This window comes from Oxyura jamaicensis, chromosome 1 (genome assembly GCF_011077185.1).
Source record: "Oxyura jamaicensis isolate SHBP4307 breed ruddy duck chromosome 1, BPBGC_Ojam_1.0, whole genome shotgun sequence".
Lineage (NCBI taxonomy): Eukaryota > Metazoa > Chordata > Aves > Anseriformes > Anatidae > Oxyura > Oxyura jamaicensis.
The window spans coordinates 128557130-128575248 of NC_048893.1; the positions used below are offsets into that span (position 1 = coordinate 128557130).

Below are 18119 nucleotides of genomic sequence, written 5' to 3' on the forward strand. Positions count from 1 at the left end.
TTTCCATCTTTTGAAACACCTTTGGATTCAGTGAAGTGTCTGATGAAGAAGCATATGCTTGCAGACTTTTTGGCTCTGCCCAGGTGAGGAACTAAGAGCGCACCTTGCCCACAGGCAAACATGTTGCAACATAAAATGCAAATAGCTTGGAAGAAAAACAGAAGCATTGAAGACACAGCTCTTTACGTGCCCTAGAGCAAGAAGAGAGATTGGCAAGAGCTTTGTAAGACAGTTCAGCAAAGACTCATTTGACACAACCATTTGATACACTCATATCATATGTATTAAAAGTCTCAACTTGTCACAAAATACACTTCACTAAAGATGTCATTTAATAATGGACAAAATACTTTAGTACCAACAAAGAAGCAAGTTCACAGTAAAACACGTGTAATTCCATGTATTTCTAACAGGACAGTTAATTCAGAGTCTGCTCTTTGAACATAGTAAATACTTGACACACACACACAAATAAGTTAATCAACAAAGTTTGTATATACAAAAGAGGGCAACTGATAAAACTTAATAATCACAGTTGCTGCTTTACAGCAGTTATCTCAAAGACGAACCTCTGGTCATATGTGACAATCAGAATGGTAGTTCAGCTGCTTTATATAACAAATTATAGTAGCTACAGTAGGCTACAGTTAAATTCTGTAGTTCTTTGACTATAAAATCACTTGTGCTGACATCCTTGTCTTTTGACGGTGCTCTTGTTCTGAAACAGCATGGGGGGATTTATCCCATCAGGATTTCATGACTGTGTTTGTGGTTATAGGAAATCTGTAGGAGAGAGAAAAAGTCCCACTCAGCAGCAGCAAGATGACAGCTATGATCCCAATGGGAATGGCAGCACCAGCTTCCTGTGCCGTGGGGCTGGAGGGCATGTAGTAAGAGGGAGGAAAAGCGATGCTCTGGTTGTGCGCTACAGAATAGAAGTTCCAGCTCACTGGAACCAGGACACACAGACCAGCAAATATGTAGAAGAAGCCACCCAGCAGGAAGAAATGGGTGACGAGAGTTTTGTGGCTGATTCCCATATAAATATTTCTCAGTGCAAATACTGTGGCTGTCAGTCCCAGCAAACCCATGACCATGGCGATCAGCAGGAGACCCTGGGCAACATAAATTTCATGGGGGACAAAGGAGTCATAGCCACTGAATTTATGACAGAACTGTTCTTTATAACCAGATGAGACGTGAAGATAACTGATGAAGCACACTTTCCAAATCCCCACCCACGCAATGCCCGAGGAGATAACGGTGGTGTTGTCCACGTGCCACACTCTCCACTCCACAAGTCCCATGGAAATGGTGCACAGGATCCAGCCTATTGTACCCAAGGCAAAAGCAGCCAGCTGGAGGTGCGAGGTGCTGGTCAGGGAGCTCATCGTTTGGAGGTCTGTTCTGTCACAGGCCATGCAAAGAGAGAGGGGTACTGGAAAGAAACACAGCATAAAGTTATGGACTGTGTGAGTGGTGCAACTGCTAGTGAAAGGCAGGAGGGAGTACATGTGTGGAGGGAGGCTGGTAGTCACCTTTCCCTAACTCTAGTGAAGTGTTGAAGCTTAGTGCCCATAGATAAATAATATCTAGGCTTTAATTCCATATATTGCACTGTATCACAAGCAGAGGAAAGGTAAAATAATGATTAGCTCCCATCATGACCTCTATTTTACATCCACAAAAGGAAAACACATCTCTTCCCAAGTTAACTGTTATGTTCCAAAGCCCCTCGTATTCACGGCATACATCCCATAGCCCTGGGGGTACTAGCTAGTGGAAGGTAAATATGACAAAATCCTTGGGATGCTGACTGTGAGATGCCATGAAGCAGTTGCAGAAGCCACGTGTGTCTTTCCTGGGAGCTGTGGTTCCTGCGCAGCAGCCCTTCTTGAGCCACTTTCTGCTTTTCTGCTGCCATTTCCTAGGGCTGCTGGGACCAGCATTAGAAACTGCCGTAGTTCAGAGGCATGAGCAAAGGCAGGCCACTGAGTCTAATAACGACAACTGAACTTTGACCATTTTTAACTTATTCAGCCATGGGTGCTTTGTCAGAAACACTTGAGTGAATCAGAAATGTAATGCTCCGTGCAGGGGCTGGAGCCTGGGTGTGCAGCCATCACTTTCCTACCCTCAGACATTAGCAGAAGTTTTTGCAGCATTTTCCTTCACAAATCACGCTTGTTCATAACCTGCCTGGCTTCTCCAGCCCAAATCATCCTAAGGCTGTGGTGGAAAAGACTCCAGTCATTTCACCTAACAAAAGGCTCTAGGTTTGTTTTCTGACTCTACAGCCTGAGAGCAAGTTAAGGGTGCCTTTTTTAATGAAAAAGCCCTCTTAATTTCCCACATCTTTAATAAAGCCTTCTGAATAGCTATAGCAATGACTTGTCAGAGGAGAAGATCTGACTTTGAATTTATTATGTAGACATGAAAGGCTGTACGGAACTTTGTATTCCATGAGTTATCCAAAGTACCTTTTTCCTGCTTCCAGTGCATTCAAGACAGAGGAAATATTGTACCAAGTTCAAGTTCTCCAGGAACAAGAAGATGGATCTTCAACTAAGTTTTGTTATTAAAACAACAACTTTTCTATTTACTTATCTTATCTTAAACTAACAAATACAAGTAGTGATACAATCTAGTTGTAAAAACCCACCTGTGGAAATCCTAAATTGACAGTATCTTTATAACATAGGCTTAAGCAAACTTTCCATCTTCTCATACCAGTACACACTACTTTACTCACTTCAATCCTGAAGCTGATGCCAGTGATAAGAGGATGGAGCAGAGTGGTTTTTGACAGCAGCCAGACACAGCAAAATCTTCAATTTTGTCATTTTGGTCTCTCAGTTCATGTAGGTATTTTCAATAGGACAGGTTTCCTGTGGGACATATTAATCTCCATTATTGCAAATGTATATTTAATCTTTTATGTATTCTGTATTTTATTTTATGTAATCTGTATATTTAATCTTGCTCCAGAATAATATCCTCCTATGTTTGTATCTACTTAAAATGAAGCCTATTTATAAATGCTTTCTCATTCTGCTGTGTTATCTGCAGAGTGATTTTTATATATATATATATATATATATATATATATATATAAATTTGACAGTTGTTAACAGCCACAGTATGGTAGCCCTCACATTAAATTAGGAATGTCTTTTTTTTTTTTTTTTTTATTCTGTCACATTTCCACATTAAAATAGTGTAGTTTCTGTACCTGTCAGTTGATTCTTCTTAGTCAAAAGAAGAGAGCAATCAAAATATTCCTGCGCTGGCTTCCTTCTGCTTCTGTTTAAGTCAGTTGAATGCATAGAGGCCAGATCTGAACCATATTAAAATACCATTTTCGGCAGAGCCCATATTTCTGTAAGACTTGTTGTATTCATTATAAACACCCATTTAATCAATTGATTGATATCATAGTCATATGATTGCATAAAAGACATGCAATCATGCTGCTTGGTATCACTGACAGCTGTTAAGAGTATGAGGTCAGTGTAGATATTTATGGGCTGAATTTGTCCACTTGTCTTGTCACAGAATTAAACAAGACGATTGTGTCCATGATTTATGATCCCTCTGTCAAACTTTCACATGCTACATTACTTGGAATGGTTTCCAGAATTAAACCTTAGAACTAAAAAAATGGGAAAAGTTTTTTTTGTTTGTTTGTTTGTTTTTTTTTTTCACTGTGTTATTTACCAAAAATACAGAAAAAACAAATACATAGGATGAAAGAATTCAACGCTTACACAAAATTTTTGAAAACAATAGAGATTAACCAGATAACAAAGTTGGGGGTCCCATGTTTAGATGAGGTACCAAATGTCTAGAAACACAGGAAGTTGCTTATGTTGGCTTACTTTCCATACCCTACCCACTGGAGCTTATTTGATCTAACCTGGTGGTACTGACTTTGAGAAAAATCTGTGTGGAAAAGAAGTAAAGAAGTACTTTAGAGATCAATGATGAAGTTGAATTATAGTTTTTGCAATTGCCTGTTTTGAAAAAACAGACAGAGGCCTATAGTCATCATTACTTGTATTAGGATTCAGCAAGAAAATAATGAATGAAACGTCAAGTTGGCAAGGAAGTTGCCTGACATACAAAACACATCAAAATCAAACACAGTGATCTATTTTCTGTTTCCTGTCTCTATTGTTGTGAATATTAATAAAAGCACTATAGGTTTTACTGTAATCTTCAGCTTAGAATGGGCATGCAGCGCTTGCCAGAAGCACTGATTTTAAGGGCAGGCTTCGGATAAGAGCATATTTGGTATCACGTTTCTTACACAAATCAGGAGCCTGCGCACTGTCTTAGAGGAGGCACTTCTAAGCTTATCCTTCAGTGCTGATTCAACATTTTACATTTGCCAAACCGTCCAGCGTTCAGCCTCGAGGTCCTGGCGCATGGTCGTGTGCGTGCCCACCCCGGTAAAACGCCTCGGGCTCGCCTTGCCTTTGCTCATCCCTCTTTAGAAGCCCCCCACGGGCTCTTGGAAGAGAGACGAGCTCATTTTTTTTTGCGGACTTTCGAGGTGAGCCCTTCCAAAATCGCGGTGCTCTGGCCAAGCCGTATTTTGGCTCGCAGGTCCCGAGCGCAGCCCGCAGCCGCCAGCAGAGGCCGCCTCCAGCCGCGGTTGCTCCAGGACAGCCGTGGCGAGAGGCTGACGGGGTGGCGATGGCGTCATCTGTTGACTGATTTCATGCTTTGGTAATTATATAAATGTTTGGGATTAATTCAGTTAGCATAGTAAGATTACCTATATGGTCTGAATAACACAGTGATGTAACAGGAGCACTAGCCAAAATCTCCTAAAGCAAATGAACTCATACTCGGGCAGCAACGGGAGGTTGTCTGAATAACCAGTTGGCTGTACCGACATGCATGTCTTCCTTTGGAAGCTCACTCGGAGCTGCGGATGCCAGCATTCAGAGTTTACACACCAGATAATTCCTGGGGTAGAGGTCGACTGCAAAGCCAGGGAGGCCAGGAGGAACCAGGTAGGTGTATGTGCTGCGTATGCCACTGGGCAAAAGGCGGCACTGAAGACCCTTATCACCCAAAGAAGCAAGAGGACTGTGTTAAGAGGTGGCTCAGTTCCACCTCTTGGTGCTCCTATACATCTACATTATCATTTAAAATAGCTTCAGCCCAATCCAACAAGCACTCCAGCAACTTCTGGGGCCATTCTTTCAAAAGTCTAGAAATAAAAGCTAGAAAAAAGAGAACCACTTCCACAGGCTCCTCACCTGGTAGTGCCTTGCTGTCATTTTCCCTCTCAATACATCTTTCATGTTCTTTATTTGCAAGGTATTTCATTCATGGATATAGTTTTAACCAAATTCCCTACCAAGTAAAAGCAAAATGTAAACTTGATAGCATTTAATGGCAATTTGCACAGGGAAGATAGAAGCTAATGAAAAGGGGGTACATGTTAGTAAATTAGTCCAAATATAAAGACTTGGAAGGATCCTTTCATCTTTACTGCTGATTTTTATTTAAATCAAACAGTACACAGTAAGTAGCTGTTTGTAAAAATTGTGTTGGGCCCCTGTATTTCAGGGACACTATGAGACATGGCTTTCCCCTCTTTGTTACAAGGACCAGATGAGAATGGCTGGGAGCTGTGGCAATTTTCTTACTGCTACAGGCTTTCTTCTAGGAGAAAAATGGAGACAAGCTGCTCTCCATGGTTTCACAGAGCTTTTGGGGGTCATCTGTGCTTCAGGTTTGCCTTTAAAAAGAATGAAATGAAACTTCAGATTTAGTCTACATTTCTTGTGATTCCAGTAATCTCTAGTGACACAAGGCTCTGACTGTGTTCTCAGTTCTCAGAGCAGTGAAACCTCAATGACACCTACATGCATTTCACTTCTGGAGTTAATTCTGGTCCCTGTGAAAATCTATTTTAATTACATTCAGCGGTCTGTATGCATCAGCTGGGTTTCAGATCTACTTTATAAAAAAAGATTTAAAATATCCTGCAGGTGAATGAGGAAAATAAAAAGTCAGACATTAGCAAGCATACTTTTTTAATTAGTGCCTTTCAATGTAATTGGGCCTTATGGGGTTACTGGCTCTCAGATCCCCTCATAGGCCAAGGGCCTGTTCCAGGGGCTCAGTGTATAGGGTGGCATAAGAGAGTGCCCCCAGCTGTGAGATCACCCCCAGGACTCGTCTCTAAATGTATCATTTCACATGATGGGGTGAGGGCCAGATGGCACTAGCTTTTTTTGGCAGCTCTGAGGAAGTTTGCCATGTAGCAAGGATCCTGTGGAGTCTGGCGCCTGCCTGGCACTGTGCCGGGACCTCCAGCAGCAGTCTCCTTGATGAGAGGTCTTGAACCCTGATGTCTGGTGGTGAGGTTCACCTGGTATACCCCTAATACACCCATTTTCAATTAGAAAAGACAAATTAGGAGGGCATAAAGTCTTAAAAGCCATGGTGGAGTATCTCCAGATTTAAAACACCTTATGCACCCCCTTCCTCCCAAATGTCCGCATCCAGCGTTATGAACCCTGCTGCCTCCCCTTTCTCTTCATGCTTTAAAATAAGCAAACTGCAGAAACTCTTCTCTTCTGTTCCACATTGAAATCCAGCTGTGTAAAAGTTCTTTGCCCATTTCAGGGAAAGATTTTGTTTGATTTGCTTTGATGGCAGGATGAAGTGAAACCGGTAATTCCTACATACTCCTTGCTAATTTATGTTTCTGTGGTTGATCCCACCTTAAGCTCAAAGGTAAATGAGGAAGTGTTGCAGGGGCATATGGAGTGTGATGGCAGCAGGCTTGAACCAGAACCCAGATGACCTCGTATTGTCATAGTTTTTACAGACTGTTTTGCCTCTGCCTTGAGGCTTGAAAGGAGCTCCGTTTAAAGCCTAAAGCCTGGCACAGTTGAGGGACGTCAGGAATGACAACTGCTGGAAGAACAACACAGCTATGCTGACTGTGCTGAGATGTGATCCTGCTGGGGAGCTTCATAAAGGAGAGGGAGACCCCGAAGCCTGCCTGCTCGGGGTGGCTGGCACAGAGAAAGCACAGCCACAAGGTCGGGAGTGTGACAGGGGAGACCACATCCAGGTCCCTGACAGACCAGGTGGATCAGGGCACTGATCATGAGCCCGGGGCATGGGAAGAAGTTGCCCAGGAGGAGTCATCCCAAAAGAATGGGAACTGATGCTGCCTGTGGGAGAAATGGAGGAAACTGGGAACACCCAGAGAATCAGCCCAGGTGCTGCACAGGCTCCTGTTCAGGAGGAGTAAGCACTCCAAGCACCTATGGTGCCTGAGGAAATCCCTTCAAAGGGGGAGTGGGCGAGCACACGGCCTGCACACAGCAGCTCGAGTGTGAGGCTTTCTTTGTAGGCACGGGGTGCGTGGTTGAAAGGAGAGTTTTCCAAAGCAGGCAGGAAGAATCATCCTTTGCTCTTCTGTTGCCACAGTTTTTATTTTAGTGGGCTTTATTTTAGCTGCGCTATTACTTACAAATGAACAAGCATATAAATATAATAAATATATTTATTTAAAAGGATAGACAATGCTTGCCTATCCTTGTTTCCTGGCTGCAGCACATCTGCCTGTTGAACGACTGTTCTGCGTTAGGAATTCTGATGCACATTGTAACCACTTTGAAAAGAAAGTGCATGATAAACTCTTCCTCTATAAAATATGTACAAAGTTGTTTTTCCCAGCTTGTGTAAGCAGGAATTCGTTTATTTCAGTTTTTCTGTGTTTAACCAAATATTTTTGCTTTAGACGTTGCCAGGCACCACGTGCATTTTGAAATTAACATTCAAATCCTGTTTTCCTAAAGCTTTATAGTCTAGATGCAGCTTTATTGGTCTATACGGGACATGGCTTACTAACCAAAGCCTTAGTTCAATCTAAGTCTTGCAGGAAAAAGGAAGTTAAAAAAACGACAGCAACAAAAACAGTGGAGTAATTAAGAAGGTCTCTTCTTAGCAATATCCCTATGATTTAATGCTCAAGAACTTAATTCTTCAATTCCCAACTGGGAAAACATTGTCTAGAGGAAACAAATAAATATTTAAATCTCTCTCCATCTGTTCTCTATCAGCACTTCATAAAATAAGTCATATAAAGAAAGAGGAGACTTACTTCTGTGAGTCTGAGTGTTGCCTAAGGCTTTGAAGCAGTCAGCTGGATGAAGCAAGTTCCAGAAAGGAGGTGGAAAAAATGCCCGTGCAAATTTTCTGACTTGTTGTGCTACCAAACAGGTACCTCACAGTTCCTTGTCACTCTCCCACTAAGTCAACAAAGATTTAAGGAGTCAGTTAATCATTAACATATTATAAAATATGTAAGCTTTACCATATGCCATTTTTTCTAATTGCTCTAAAACACTTACCAAAGTATAGAGGTAACTCACATGCAAAATTCAATTTTATGTAAGACGCCCTTTCAGAAATACTGCTCTTGACATTACATGTTTTTCCAGCCTGAGTCCCCATGGTGTCCCAGCCTGACAGCCTGAAGGACACAGAATTTTCATTTGAAAGAGAATACAGTGATTTCACGGCACTTTCTTCTTTGTTAGAGTTTTTCTCCTGTATTTATATGAAAAAAATAATAATAATAATAATGCAGTTCTGCAGTGGGGAGAAATATAGGGGAGAAGAAGGAGGGTTTCCAAGAATAAACTCAAACTGAATGGTTCTCTTGCTGGGTAGTGGTTGACTGTACCCATACTCCAATGTAAATTGTACCACACTTGGTGCCTTAGATGCTTTTAAAATTTATTATTATTATTATTATACATATTTATATTTGCCTTCCTTTGTGGTTTTCCCATTAATCTAAATAATGGTTCTTATAAATTGTAGGAGAGTTCTTAACTGCCTTCTGGTTTCTCCTCTTTGAACCAAAGAATAAATTATGCTAGTCTCTAAAAGATGCAATCACTCCTACGGTGGGAGGACATTTCCTGGGCTGGTGTTGACAGACGAAGAAGTGTATTTCACAGGATAAGTATCCCAAAAAAAGGAAACTCTCATTGAAAAATTCTTCTCATCTATAATTAGCACCATGACTGGACATTACCAACACCAAAGAAGGATGCAAAGTGTCATTAAGCTGTATCTTCAATTCTCATCACTTTTAATGCAGTTCCTCACCTCTCCTGCTGTACCTTCCAGCTGATGGAGATTCACTGGTTCCACGTGTAGGTAACTCCAGGGGCTATGGCAACACGGTCCTCTCTTGTGCAGTTCATGGGGCTGGGATCTCCTCTGTGGATGACAGCTAGATGGTGGTGTTTTGTTGCACAGGCAAGCTCTGCTACTGGCTTTGCTGTTGCATGTCAACAAGCTTGGACACACCTAGACCCCAATGGGCTTGTTGGCATGGATTAGACTTGACTGCAGCTTTTTGACGTATGATGGGTTTGTTGATTCAGAAGGACAGCATTTAAATATGAAGATCTTGCACACAGCCTATTTGCCTAGCCAGGCAATGGGAGTGACAACGCCTACGTTACTCCCAGAACAACTTATCTTTGCCCCCAAAATTCTGTATCTCTCACATGGTTCTTCTTAGTCCCAAAAGCCCATTGTGGTATTTAAAGATTAAACTATACCTAAAAATTGTAATTGTGATATATTTGGCAACTGCCACCAGTGTAATGAAGGGTAAGTCACCTGGAAACCTACAGCACTTAGCCTGTGGTAAAATAACCAGCAGCATAAACTTCATTTCATCAGTGAGAAATACAGTACACACAAAACAGAACGGAAGCAGCAAATGAGATTATGAAACATCTTTTCTTGGTACTTGATTATGACTCCTGTAGACATGTTATTCCTTTTTAGTGCATGAGTGGCAAATTATTAGGAAGCAGATAGAAATTAAATAAAGTTTCTGACCACCTTATTTAAGGGAACACATTTTACACATGAGACTTTACTGTTCTTTGAACACCAATGGTTAATAATTTTTCAGGCAGAAGGCATTTGCTTTCTTCCTCCTGTTGGCCAAGGCACATTGAAATCAGTGGGAATATTTCTGCTGACTTCAAAGACCTTTAGATCAGGCCCAGTCCTTTCTGTGGTTTACAGTTTCATTGCTAAATACCACAGAACAGGAAATATTTAAGTTATTTTTCCTTTCATTTGCCACATTAAAAAAAAAAAAAAAAAAGTCCGAAATCAAGATGCTTTGCAAGATACTTTGCTGAACAAATGGTACCAAATAAGCAGCAGTCAGAGACCCATAAACAGCTTGGAGATTCAGGTACAAGTATTTTCTCACTTTTTGTCTCAGGACAAACGTTACTTCTCTCAGGAAGCCCAGCAGTCTTCCTGCATGCAGCTCACCAGCAGGTGATGGGTGAATTGGGGATTAGGGTTGTTGCATCCTCACTCTTTGTCACCACTTGTTTTCTGCAGATCATCAGACAAACACGTCTCCAAATCCAACAGTGAACCCGAGCATGAGCTCCTAAAACCACAACTCAACTCTGAGAATATTTGCACAAACACCTTTTCTAAGTATATTCCTTTATAGCCAAACTAAATTGTCCCTTGAAACCTGAGAGATTCAGAGATGAGACAAACATTATCAAATGACATAACTCACATGACAAAGTGAGTTTTTTTCTTAGCCTAGCAGCAGTAGGTTATCTGCCTACTTTGTATGTCTCTCTTAAAACCCAGATCACAAATACATTGCCAACAGTACGTTCAATAACATTGAAAAGCAGGACGCTTAAAAGGTGAGGATGCACTTTCACAGTGTACGATCACCTCATGGCAATCATTGCCCCGCTGTTGAGGCTCACACCATAAACAACCCAGCAGACACCTACACAGCTGCTGGACACTTTACAGCTGCTGCAGTAATAAACACCCAAAATTGAGATGGGCTTCTGAAGGAGTTTAAAACCCCTCACATTTCAATGCCTTAAGAAGGGGAGCCCTCCAAGCAGGCAGGCTCGCTGTTGCTTTGGGCCAGGTGGAGGTGGCCAGCGGTGGTGGGATAGATGGGCCATAGCAAGATCCTCCCCAGGCTCCTAAACACCACCCTGGGGCGCAGTGCTCCTGTCACGGCATAGCAAAGGACTTGAGTGTTGGGCTTGACCTTTACTTCTAGGGAGCTTATTACTCTTATTTTGCTACTGCCATTATGTCATTCCATTTTGGAAGCTTTGAATTCTTTTAGTTTGTGGCTTTTAGTTCGTGAAGTTCCAAATAAGTGTCCCAAATGCTCAATGCCTACCATCCTCTGTGTTCATTCTGTTTATATTTTTCTGTCCAATAAGGGTGAGATTTAAGGATGTTTTAGTCTCATACTCCAGAGGACTCTGACTTCATATGAGGGGCCTCCTATATATTTTGTCCCTCAAGCAAGGGATAGAATATTCAATGCTCATTTTAGGTAGTGGAAGCCAGGAAGCCCATACTTAACTATGTCCCAGCTTGCTTCCTTCCAAACAGTCTCGCACAGCACTAATATCCATATCAATGGTCGAATACTTGTTTACTGCTAGCCCAAATGTGACAGAGACCTTTCATCCACCATCAGTGCTACCAGTAGGATCCTCAGACTCTCTGCTGACACGAGGAACTCTTTTTTGTCCCTAACTTCTCCTGGATTGCCCTTATAGATGAGACACAAGACTTGCAGGAACATTCCATTAAGAACTCTACCCTTTTGCTACGGACTAATTAAAAACAAGGGGAAAAGGGAAACAACCGAAACACAGCTTCTCAGATTATGTCCAGCATGGTTAATTCAGGCATTATCTGAAAAGACAAAAATATATATATATCTTTTAGAATGGGCTCAGTATTAGTTTTTGAAGCAAAATTCATATGTCAGTTAGGGACTGGATAAGTTAAAGAGGGATGATTTCACTGTGATCACAAGTCAACAAGGTGCTGATTGGAAAAAAATACATATTTGTCTCAACAAGAAATTGGTATTTTTTTCTGGAGATGCAGAGCACAAAAGCTTGCATGCACAAAATGAAGGTCTTCTAAAATTAGATGCACTCTTGTGGTTTGGGCAGCTTTCTGGTTATTCCCAGATACCAAAAGTAGGTCATTCAAAGCTAACAAAGACATTTTCCTGAGACTTGTTGACATTTCAGAGCTAGTAGAGAAGACCACCTGATGGGAGGATGTTATCGACATGTCACACTCAGTTTTCACTCTGCCCTGGCAGTGTTTCTGCGCTGTGAAAGCACTGCAGTATTAGAACACCAGCCTTTTTTCACTTTGCTGGAGCTGCCTTTGCAGCTTGTTCTTATCAGCCATTAGGAGTCACAAGAAAATCAAATTCCAATAGGTTTCCATCAAAGGGAATGAATGTAAGATAGCAATAGGAACCTTTAGCTGGTAACATATCATGGGGCTTTAAAGCTTTGCAAAGCAACTTCCTGCTTAAATAACAGGGCACTATTAAAGTACTGCCCTAGGAGAACAACCAGTGATTTACATGTTTTGTTAGCTGGTCGTGGCTGTGGCCCTGGCTATGAGAAATTTCTCGTGATCTTTATTGATACTCCAAAAGGGCCTTTCTGCCTTTACCCCCTCCTGTTTACCATTACAGCTGAACAATGCTAAATGACTGTGATCTTTCAACTGATCAATACCCCATTCGGATTGACACAGTGGGAAATATATACAAAAGTTCTGGCAAAACAGAACACAAATAAGAGAGGATTATGCAGGGGGAAAAAAAAAAAAAAAAAAAAAAAAAACACGGGGGGGGGGGAGATTTCTCACGAATTTCCATGTCCTCAAAAGCAGAGTGCGGGCGGGGAGCAGAACAACGCAGTCCTGTAAAGAGCTCGAAACTGAGGAAACTCCTTAACTACATGAAGGGCAGCTGCTATCAAATGTGGTTGATCAGCAGCTCTGTGCCAAAGGTAAGACAGCCCTACTTACTCTTGTGCTCGTCTGTCATTTACCTGTAGGCTGGGGAAAGACATGTCAAACTACACTGCTTTCCCTCAGAGCACTGCGTAGCCAGTTTGCACGTTGCAAGGGAATGGAGATGAACGCCATCAACCCTCCACCGAGGTGCACTGCAGCACACACGGGGCAGTTTCAAAAGGGGCACAGCCACCAGGAAGGGCCTGATGAAGTGAGATCAACTTTATGTTGGCCCAAGGGAATGCTGTTGCGGACAGCTACATTTGCCAGTATGGGAGCACTGGTACAAGACTCACTGATATACAACGCATTATCTCAAAAAACACAAGGAAAAAAAACAAAAGCAACTTTAGTAACTGAATTAACTGGTACACAGAGAGGAATTTATGGCAAACGCTGTAGTTGCATGTGTAGAGAGGGTCTGTAGTGGAAGAGGTGATCTGACTAGGACGTGCTGCTTGGAGCACTCAAGCCTCATCTGAAAGCTGAGGGCTCACAGATTCCCACCCATTTTCCTTACCTGTTATTCTACAAAAGCCACATGTCATAATTGCCTCTGCTCTTTTAGGACCCCAGTTATAAAACTGTTGGCAGTATAAATATTTACCAAAGTAGTCACACATCGGTGTGTGAGCATGTAATATAAGAACTTCAGACATGAAAGGTGGATTTATGATGACATAATATTTTCATTCTGAGTTTTCTGACTTCCAGAAACTTAAAATCTGACCTTGACACTGCATATTTCCCTGCAGTTTGTGACACCAGTACAGTATTCCTGACAACCTTGAACATTTGCACCTAATCTTCATTTTCACTTCTGACTTAAGCTCACTGGTGCTGATATGGCTTTCTCTGCTAAATGAGTTTCCTTCTGTACGTGATGCTGCGTGACACGTACAGAGCAATCTTTAAACCTCAGTTTTGATCAGTAAACACTCTTGGGTTTCATTGTTATAAGACAGTCATTTTATTTTCTAGTAATCTGGATGAGTATTCTCTCATGTTTTCCATGTTATGGATATGGACAGTAGAAATAGACAAATTTTAGAAAGTTTTCACTAATATTGTATAGCAAGATATTTTCCCACTTTCCTCTTCTCTTCCAAGGCATTATTTTAGCCCTGTTACCAGAGCTTAGAGTTCATATTAGCTGTACATTCACAGTGAGCCCACAGAGTTCTTCAGTCATTTCTTTCTGGTCTATATTCCATCACCCCACGCATCTGATGCCCATCATTTGCTATTTGACTGATTGTTTTGCGTGTCACCATATGAAATAGTAATTTGTTTGAACACACCCAGACTACCGATCTTGCTCTATACAACTTCCTCTTCATTGTTTGCCATATATATGGCATTACTACCGTAATCATCATTTTGTAATCACCCCAATCTTACTTGTGTGGTGGAACTGCCCATTGCATAAAAACGCTGGTCTAAATATTTCCATCTCTGTCAAATAATTGTGTTGATAAGAGTATACTCACCTAGCTCTTTTTTTTTTCCTTCTCTTTTTTCCCCACTGAAGCAAATAACAGGAGAAAAGGCCGCTTTGTTTTGTTCTCAAAATATAAGCATATACAAACATGCACACAGTATTTGGAAAGCAAAGTAATACAAGAGTTCCTAGATCTCAAACCCCAGAGACCTGCCATCTGTATTCACGTCAATAGGGTTCAGTGTGTGCAGCCATTTGTCAAATGGACCTACAATTAACACTGTGTACCTGGGCTTTTAGCTCTGAGAGGAGAATTTAATGGTGAGCTTGACACCTAAGGCATGGATTAATCCAAGTTTTTTATTTCAACGCGTAAATTAGGAACTTTGTCTTGCTGGAGAAAGAGATGGAGGCAGCAATGGCAGAGCTCTCTGTCTCAAACCAACCTCTTCAGGTAACCTTGTCTGAACTTGTCTGTAGAGGGAATCAAGGCCAATTAGGCTCCTGCTTCAGGCCATCATCCATGTACCTAAATGGCAAGCTGGATCTAGGAGCCCATAGAAATGGGCTTCTATAACAGTATCTGTATCCAGGCACCTCAGACTAGAATAAATAATAAAATAAAATAAAATAAAATAAAATAAAATAAAATAAAATAAAATAAAATAAAATAAAGCCTGTTTGCTCACTTGGTGAGTGATCTGTTAGCAGTGATATACGAGATGGAAACCATGCATCGCACAGCGCGGGTGGTTCAAGCATCTCAGCACACCTAACAAACTGGGCTGCTTAGAGACTTTAGGATGAATTGAAAGGATGACTTCAGCCTCAGCAGTGAGTGTCCATTAGTGCTGGAGCTCTGCCGGTGCCCCTGAGTCAGGAAAGGGGTGTTACTGGGTGCATTTAGCAGCATGATGGTCTCCTCCTAACGCAGTGACACCTAAGACACTCCAGAGTTCTGAGTTGTTCCCCATAAATTTAAGTTTCAGAGATGCTTTAAGGATTTTTTTCCTCAACAGTAATGAAAAATGCCTGCCCTTCCAACCAGGAACAGTATGGTTTTTCTGTATCACGTATGGTGGAAGAAGAAAGCAGGAAATTCACAGCTCTGACAGACTTTACTGCTTGTTTAGTTCCTCTTCCTTTGGGGTACTGATCTTTCCAGGTTTTCTTGCTTTTCATTTCCTTGAGAGCTATCTCACCCCACGATTAGTAAAAATAATTTGATCCACTCCACCCCTTTCAGGTCGACATTGGCCACCTCTATCACCACAGTTCGATTTTGCTTTTTATCTTTGGAGGAACTATACCCGAGTGTGAAAGCTGTTGAAACTGTAATCCTTGGGAGTGGCTGTGAATGATAGTCACAAAAATCATGCTTTTATATTCAGGTACTGAGATAAATAATCTTATCTTCCATGCTTATTATTTAGTCTACAGTTCCTCATTGCATTTATATTTCTCTGAGGCTGTTAGAAAAGACACAAGCCTAATTTATCACTAATAAAACTTTATGAAGAGAAGACAGCTGAACAATGAAACTGAATTTGAAACAAAATGCTTGAGATGGTCTTTGTCAGGAGGACCTCAATTCTTATCAACCTTTTGGACTTTATGTCTCTACCAAAAAACACATTTTGCTAAAAGTCTTGTAACTGTACATCCATTATTCAGTTACAGAATTCACCTTCCATCAGGATGCTAGCAAATGACGCTACCACAAGGAACAGTAGCAAACTAAACTCTTGGTAATGCATCTCATAGAATGGTTTGAGTTGGAAGGGGCCTTAGAGCCCATCCAGTTCCAAACCCCCTGCCATGGGCAGGGATACCTCCCACTAGACCAAAGCCCCATCCAGCCTGGCCTTGAACACTTTCAGGGTTGGGGCATCCACAGCTTCTCTGGGCAACCTGTGCCAGTGCCTCACCACCCTCTGAGTGAAGAATTTCTTCCTAATATCTAATCTAAACCTACCCTCTTTTAGCTTAAAGCCATTCCCCCTTGTCCTGTCTCTATGCCCCCTGACAGAGTCCCTCCCCAGCTTTCCTGTAGGCCCCTTTAGGTACTGGAAGGCCGCTGTAAGGTCTTTGTGGAGCCTCCTCTTCTCCAGGCTGAACAACCCCAACACCCTCAGCCTGTCTTCATAGGAGAGGTGCTCTGGCCCACTGATCATCCTCGTGGCCCTCCTCTGGACTTACTCTAACACATGCACATCCTTCTTGTGCTGGGGGCCCCAGAGCTGAATGCAATGCTCCAGGTGGGGTCTCACAAGGGCGGAGCAGAGGGGGAGAACCACCTCCCTCACCCTGCTGGCCATGCTTCTTTTGATGCAGCCCAGGATAGGGTTGGCTTTTTGGGCTGCAAGCACACATTGCCAGCTCATGCTGAGCTTCTCACCAACCAACGCCCCCAGGTCCTTCTCCACAGAGCTGCTTTCAATCCATACCCTGCCCAGCCTGTATTTGTGTTTGCACAACTCCAGGTAGAAGCCATAAGCTGCTCTTCTTTTATCCAGCAATATTATGACCCCATCAAAAAGGACCACCAGATGTGTCAGTCATGATCTGCCCTTAGTGAAGCCATGTTGGCTTTCACCAATCACCTCCTTATTTCCTGTGTCTTAGCACACTTCGCAGCAGGATCTGCTCCATGACCTTGCTGGGCAGAGGTGAGACTGACTGCCCTGTGGTTTCCTGGCTCTTCCTTTTTTCCCTTTTAAAAAAATGGGGGCAGTGTTCCCCGTCTTCCAGTCAGTGGGAACTTCACCAGACTGCCACAGCTCCTCAAATATGACGGCCAGTGGCTTAGCAGATCACAGCTTTTTGAGAGCTAATATTGGCTCCTCGTGTGGAGGTTGCTTGGAACAAGTTAATTGACCCAGTTGCAACTTAATATATGCTTAAGAAAAGCCTTTCTTTCAATAACACAATGAAAATAAGCAAGCACAGATCTAGAATTCTTGAGTATTCTTACCTCTGACTTACAGCATGGAAGTCTCACTTGGATACCATTTTGCTAGAAATTTCTATTACCATAAATAAATGAAATTATTCTGCCGTATCTCCCAACACACTGTAAATCTTAGGCTCTACTATCACAAAACTGTTTGCTCTAATTAACCACTCTCCCTTGACAAGACAGGCAGCCATGAACAGCAAATCAAAATATTTCAGTAGAGGTGGATATGTGGCGTCAATCTGGTCATTCGCTAACAGTAATGTGGTGTTTTAGGTTATGAACTCACTCCGAGTGAGCAGGAGGTGCACAGCATTCTTCATCCTGTTCCATCCCAGAGGAGAATTGCCAGAAAGCACCACGTCAGCAGTCCAGATATTCTTGGTATCCCAGTCACAGCAGCAGCCAACACAGGGCAATGTTTTCAGAAGCAGCAGCAGACGATAGGCAGTGATAGTGGGTAAGTTTTTAACTGCACGCGCTTGTTGCATCCAGAACCAAATTAGAGGAAATTAGAATTAGATTCGTGGCAGTCGTTGCCTCTAAAACTGGTATTTGGCAGGAGTGGAAGGCACAGCCTAGTCACAAAGCCATCTCACCTGCCCAATTTAGGACACTGCCTCCAAGACAGAGATATCAAAGCACCTAAAAATGAAACTGCTGTGAGAATTTTTAACATAGGAGAAAACAAAATGTGTTTTATGCATATTCTCTGGAAAAGACTCAACTGCATTGACTGAAATAAGACTCTCCACCTAAGATAAACAACAGCTGTATAAGGCATGTGCCCACAGGTTTACAACCAAA

The 18119-nt window shown here is 42.1% G+C and overlaps 1 protein-coding gene across 1 annotated transcript; it reads right to left on the reverse strand.

The window, feature by feature from the left end:
* Window positions 1-388: 388 nt before the first annotated feature.
* CLDN34 (claudin 34) lies at window positions 389-2852 on the reverse strand. Its single transcript, XM_035315051.1, has 2 exons — window positions 2753-2852; window positions 389-1438 (listed from the first exon to the last, which is right to left on the reverse strand). Exon 2 carries the CDS (start codon window positions 1419-1421, stop codon window positions 747-749), a length of 675 nt encoding a protein of 224 aa, XP_035170942.1. The 5' UTR covers window positions 1422-1438; window positions 2753-2852; the 3' UTR covers window positions 389-746.
* Window positions 2853-18119: the final 15267 nt, after the last annotated feature.

Coding starts and splice junctions, on each gene's coding strand:
- CLDN34 (XM_035315051.1), bottom strand. CDS start 1,421: ATGGCCTGTGACAGAACAGACCTCCAAACGATGAGCTCCCTGACCAGC.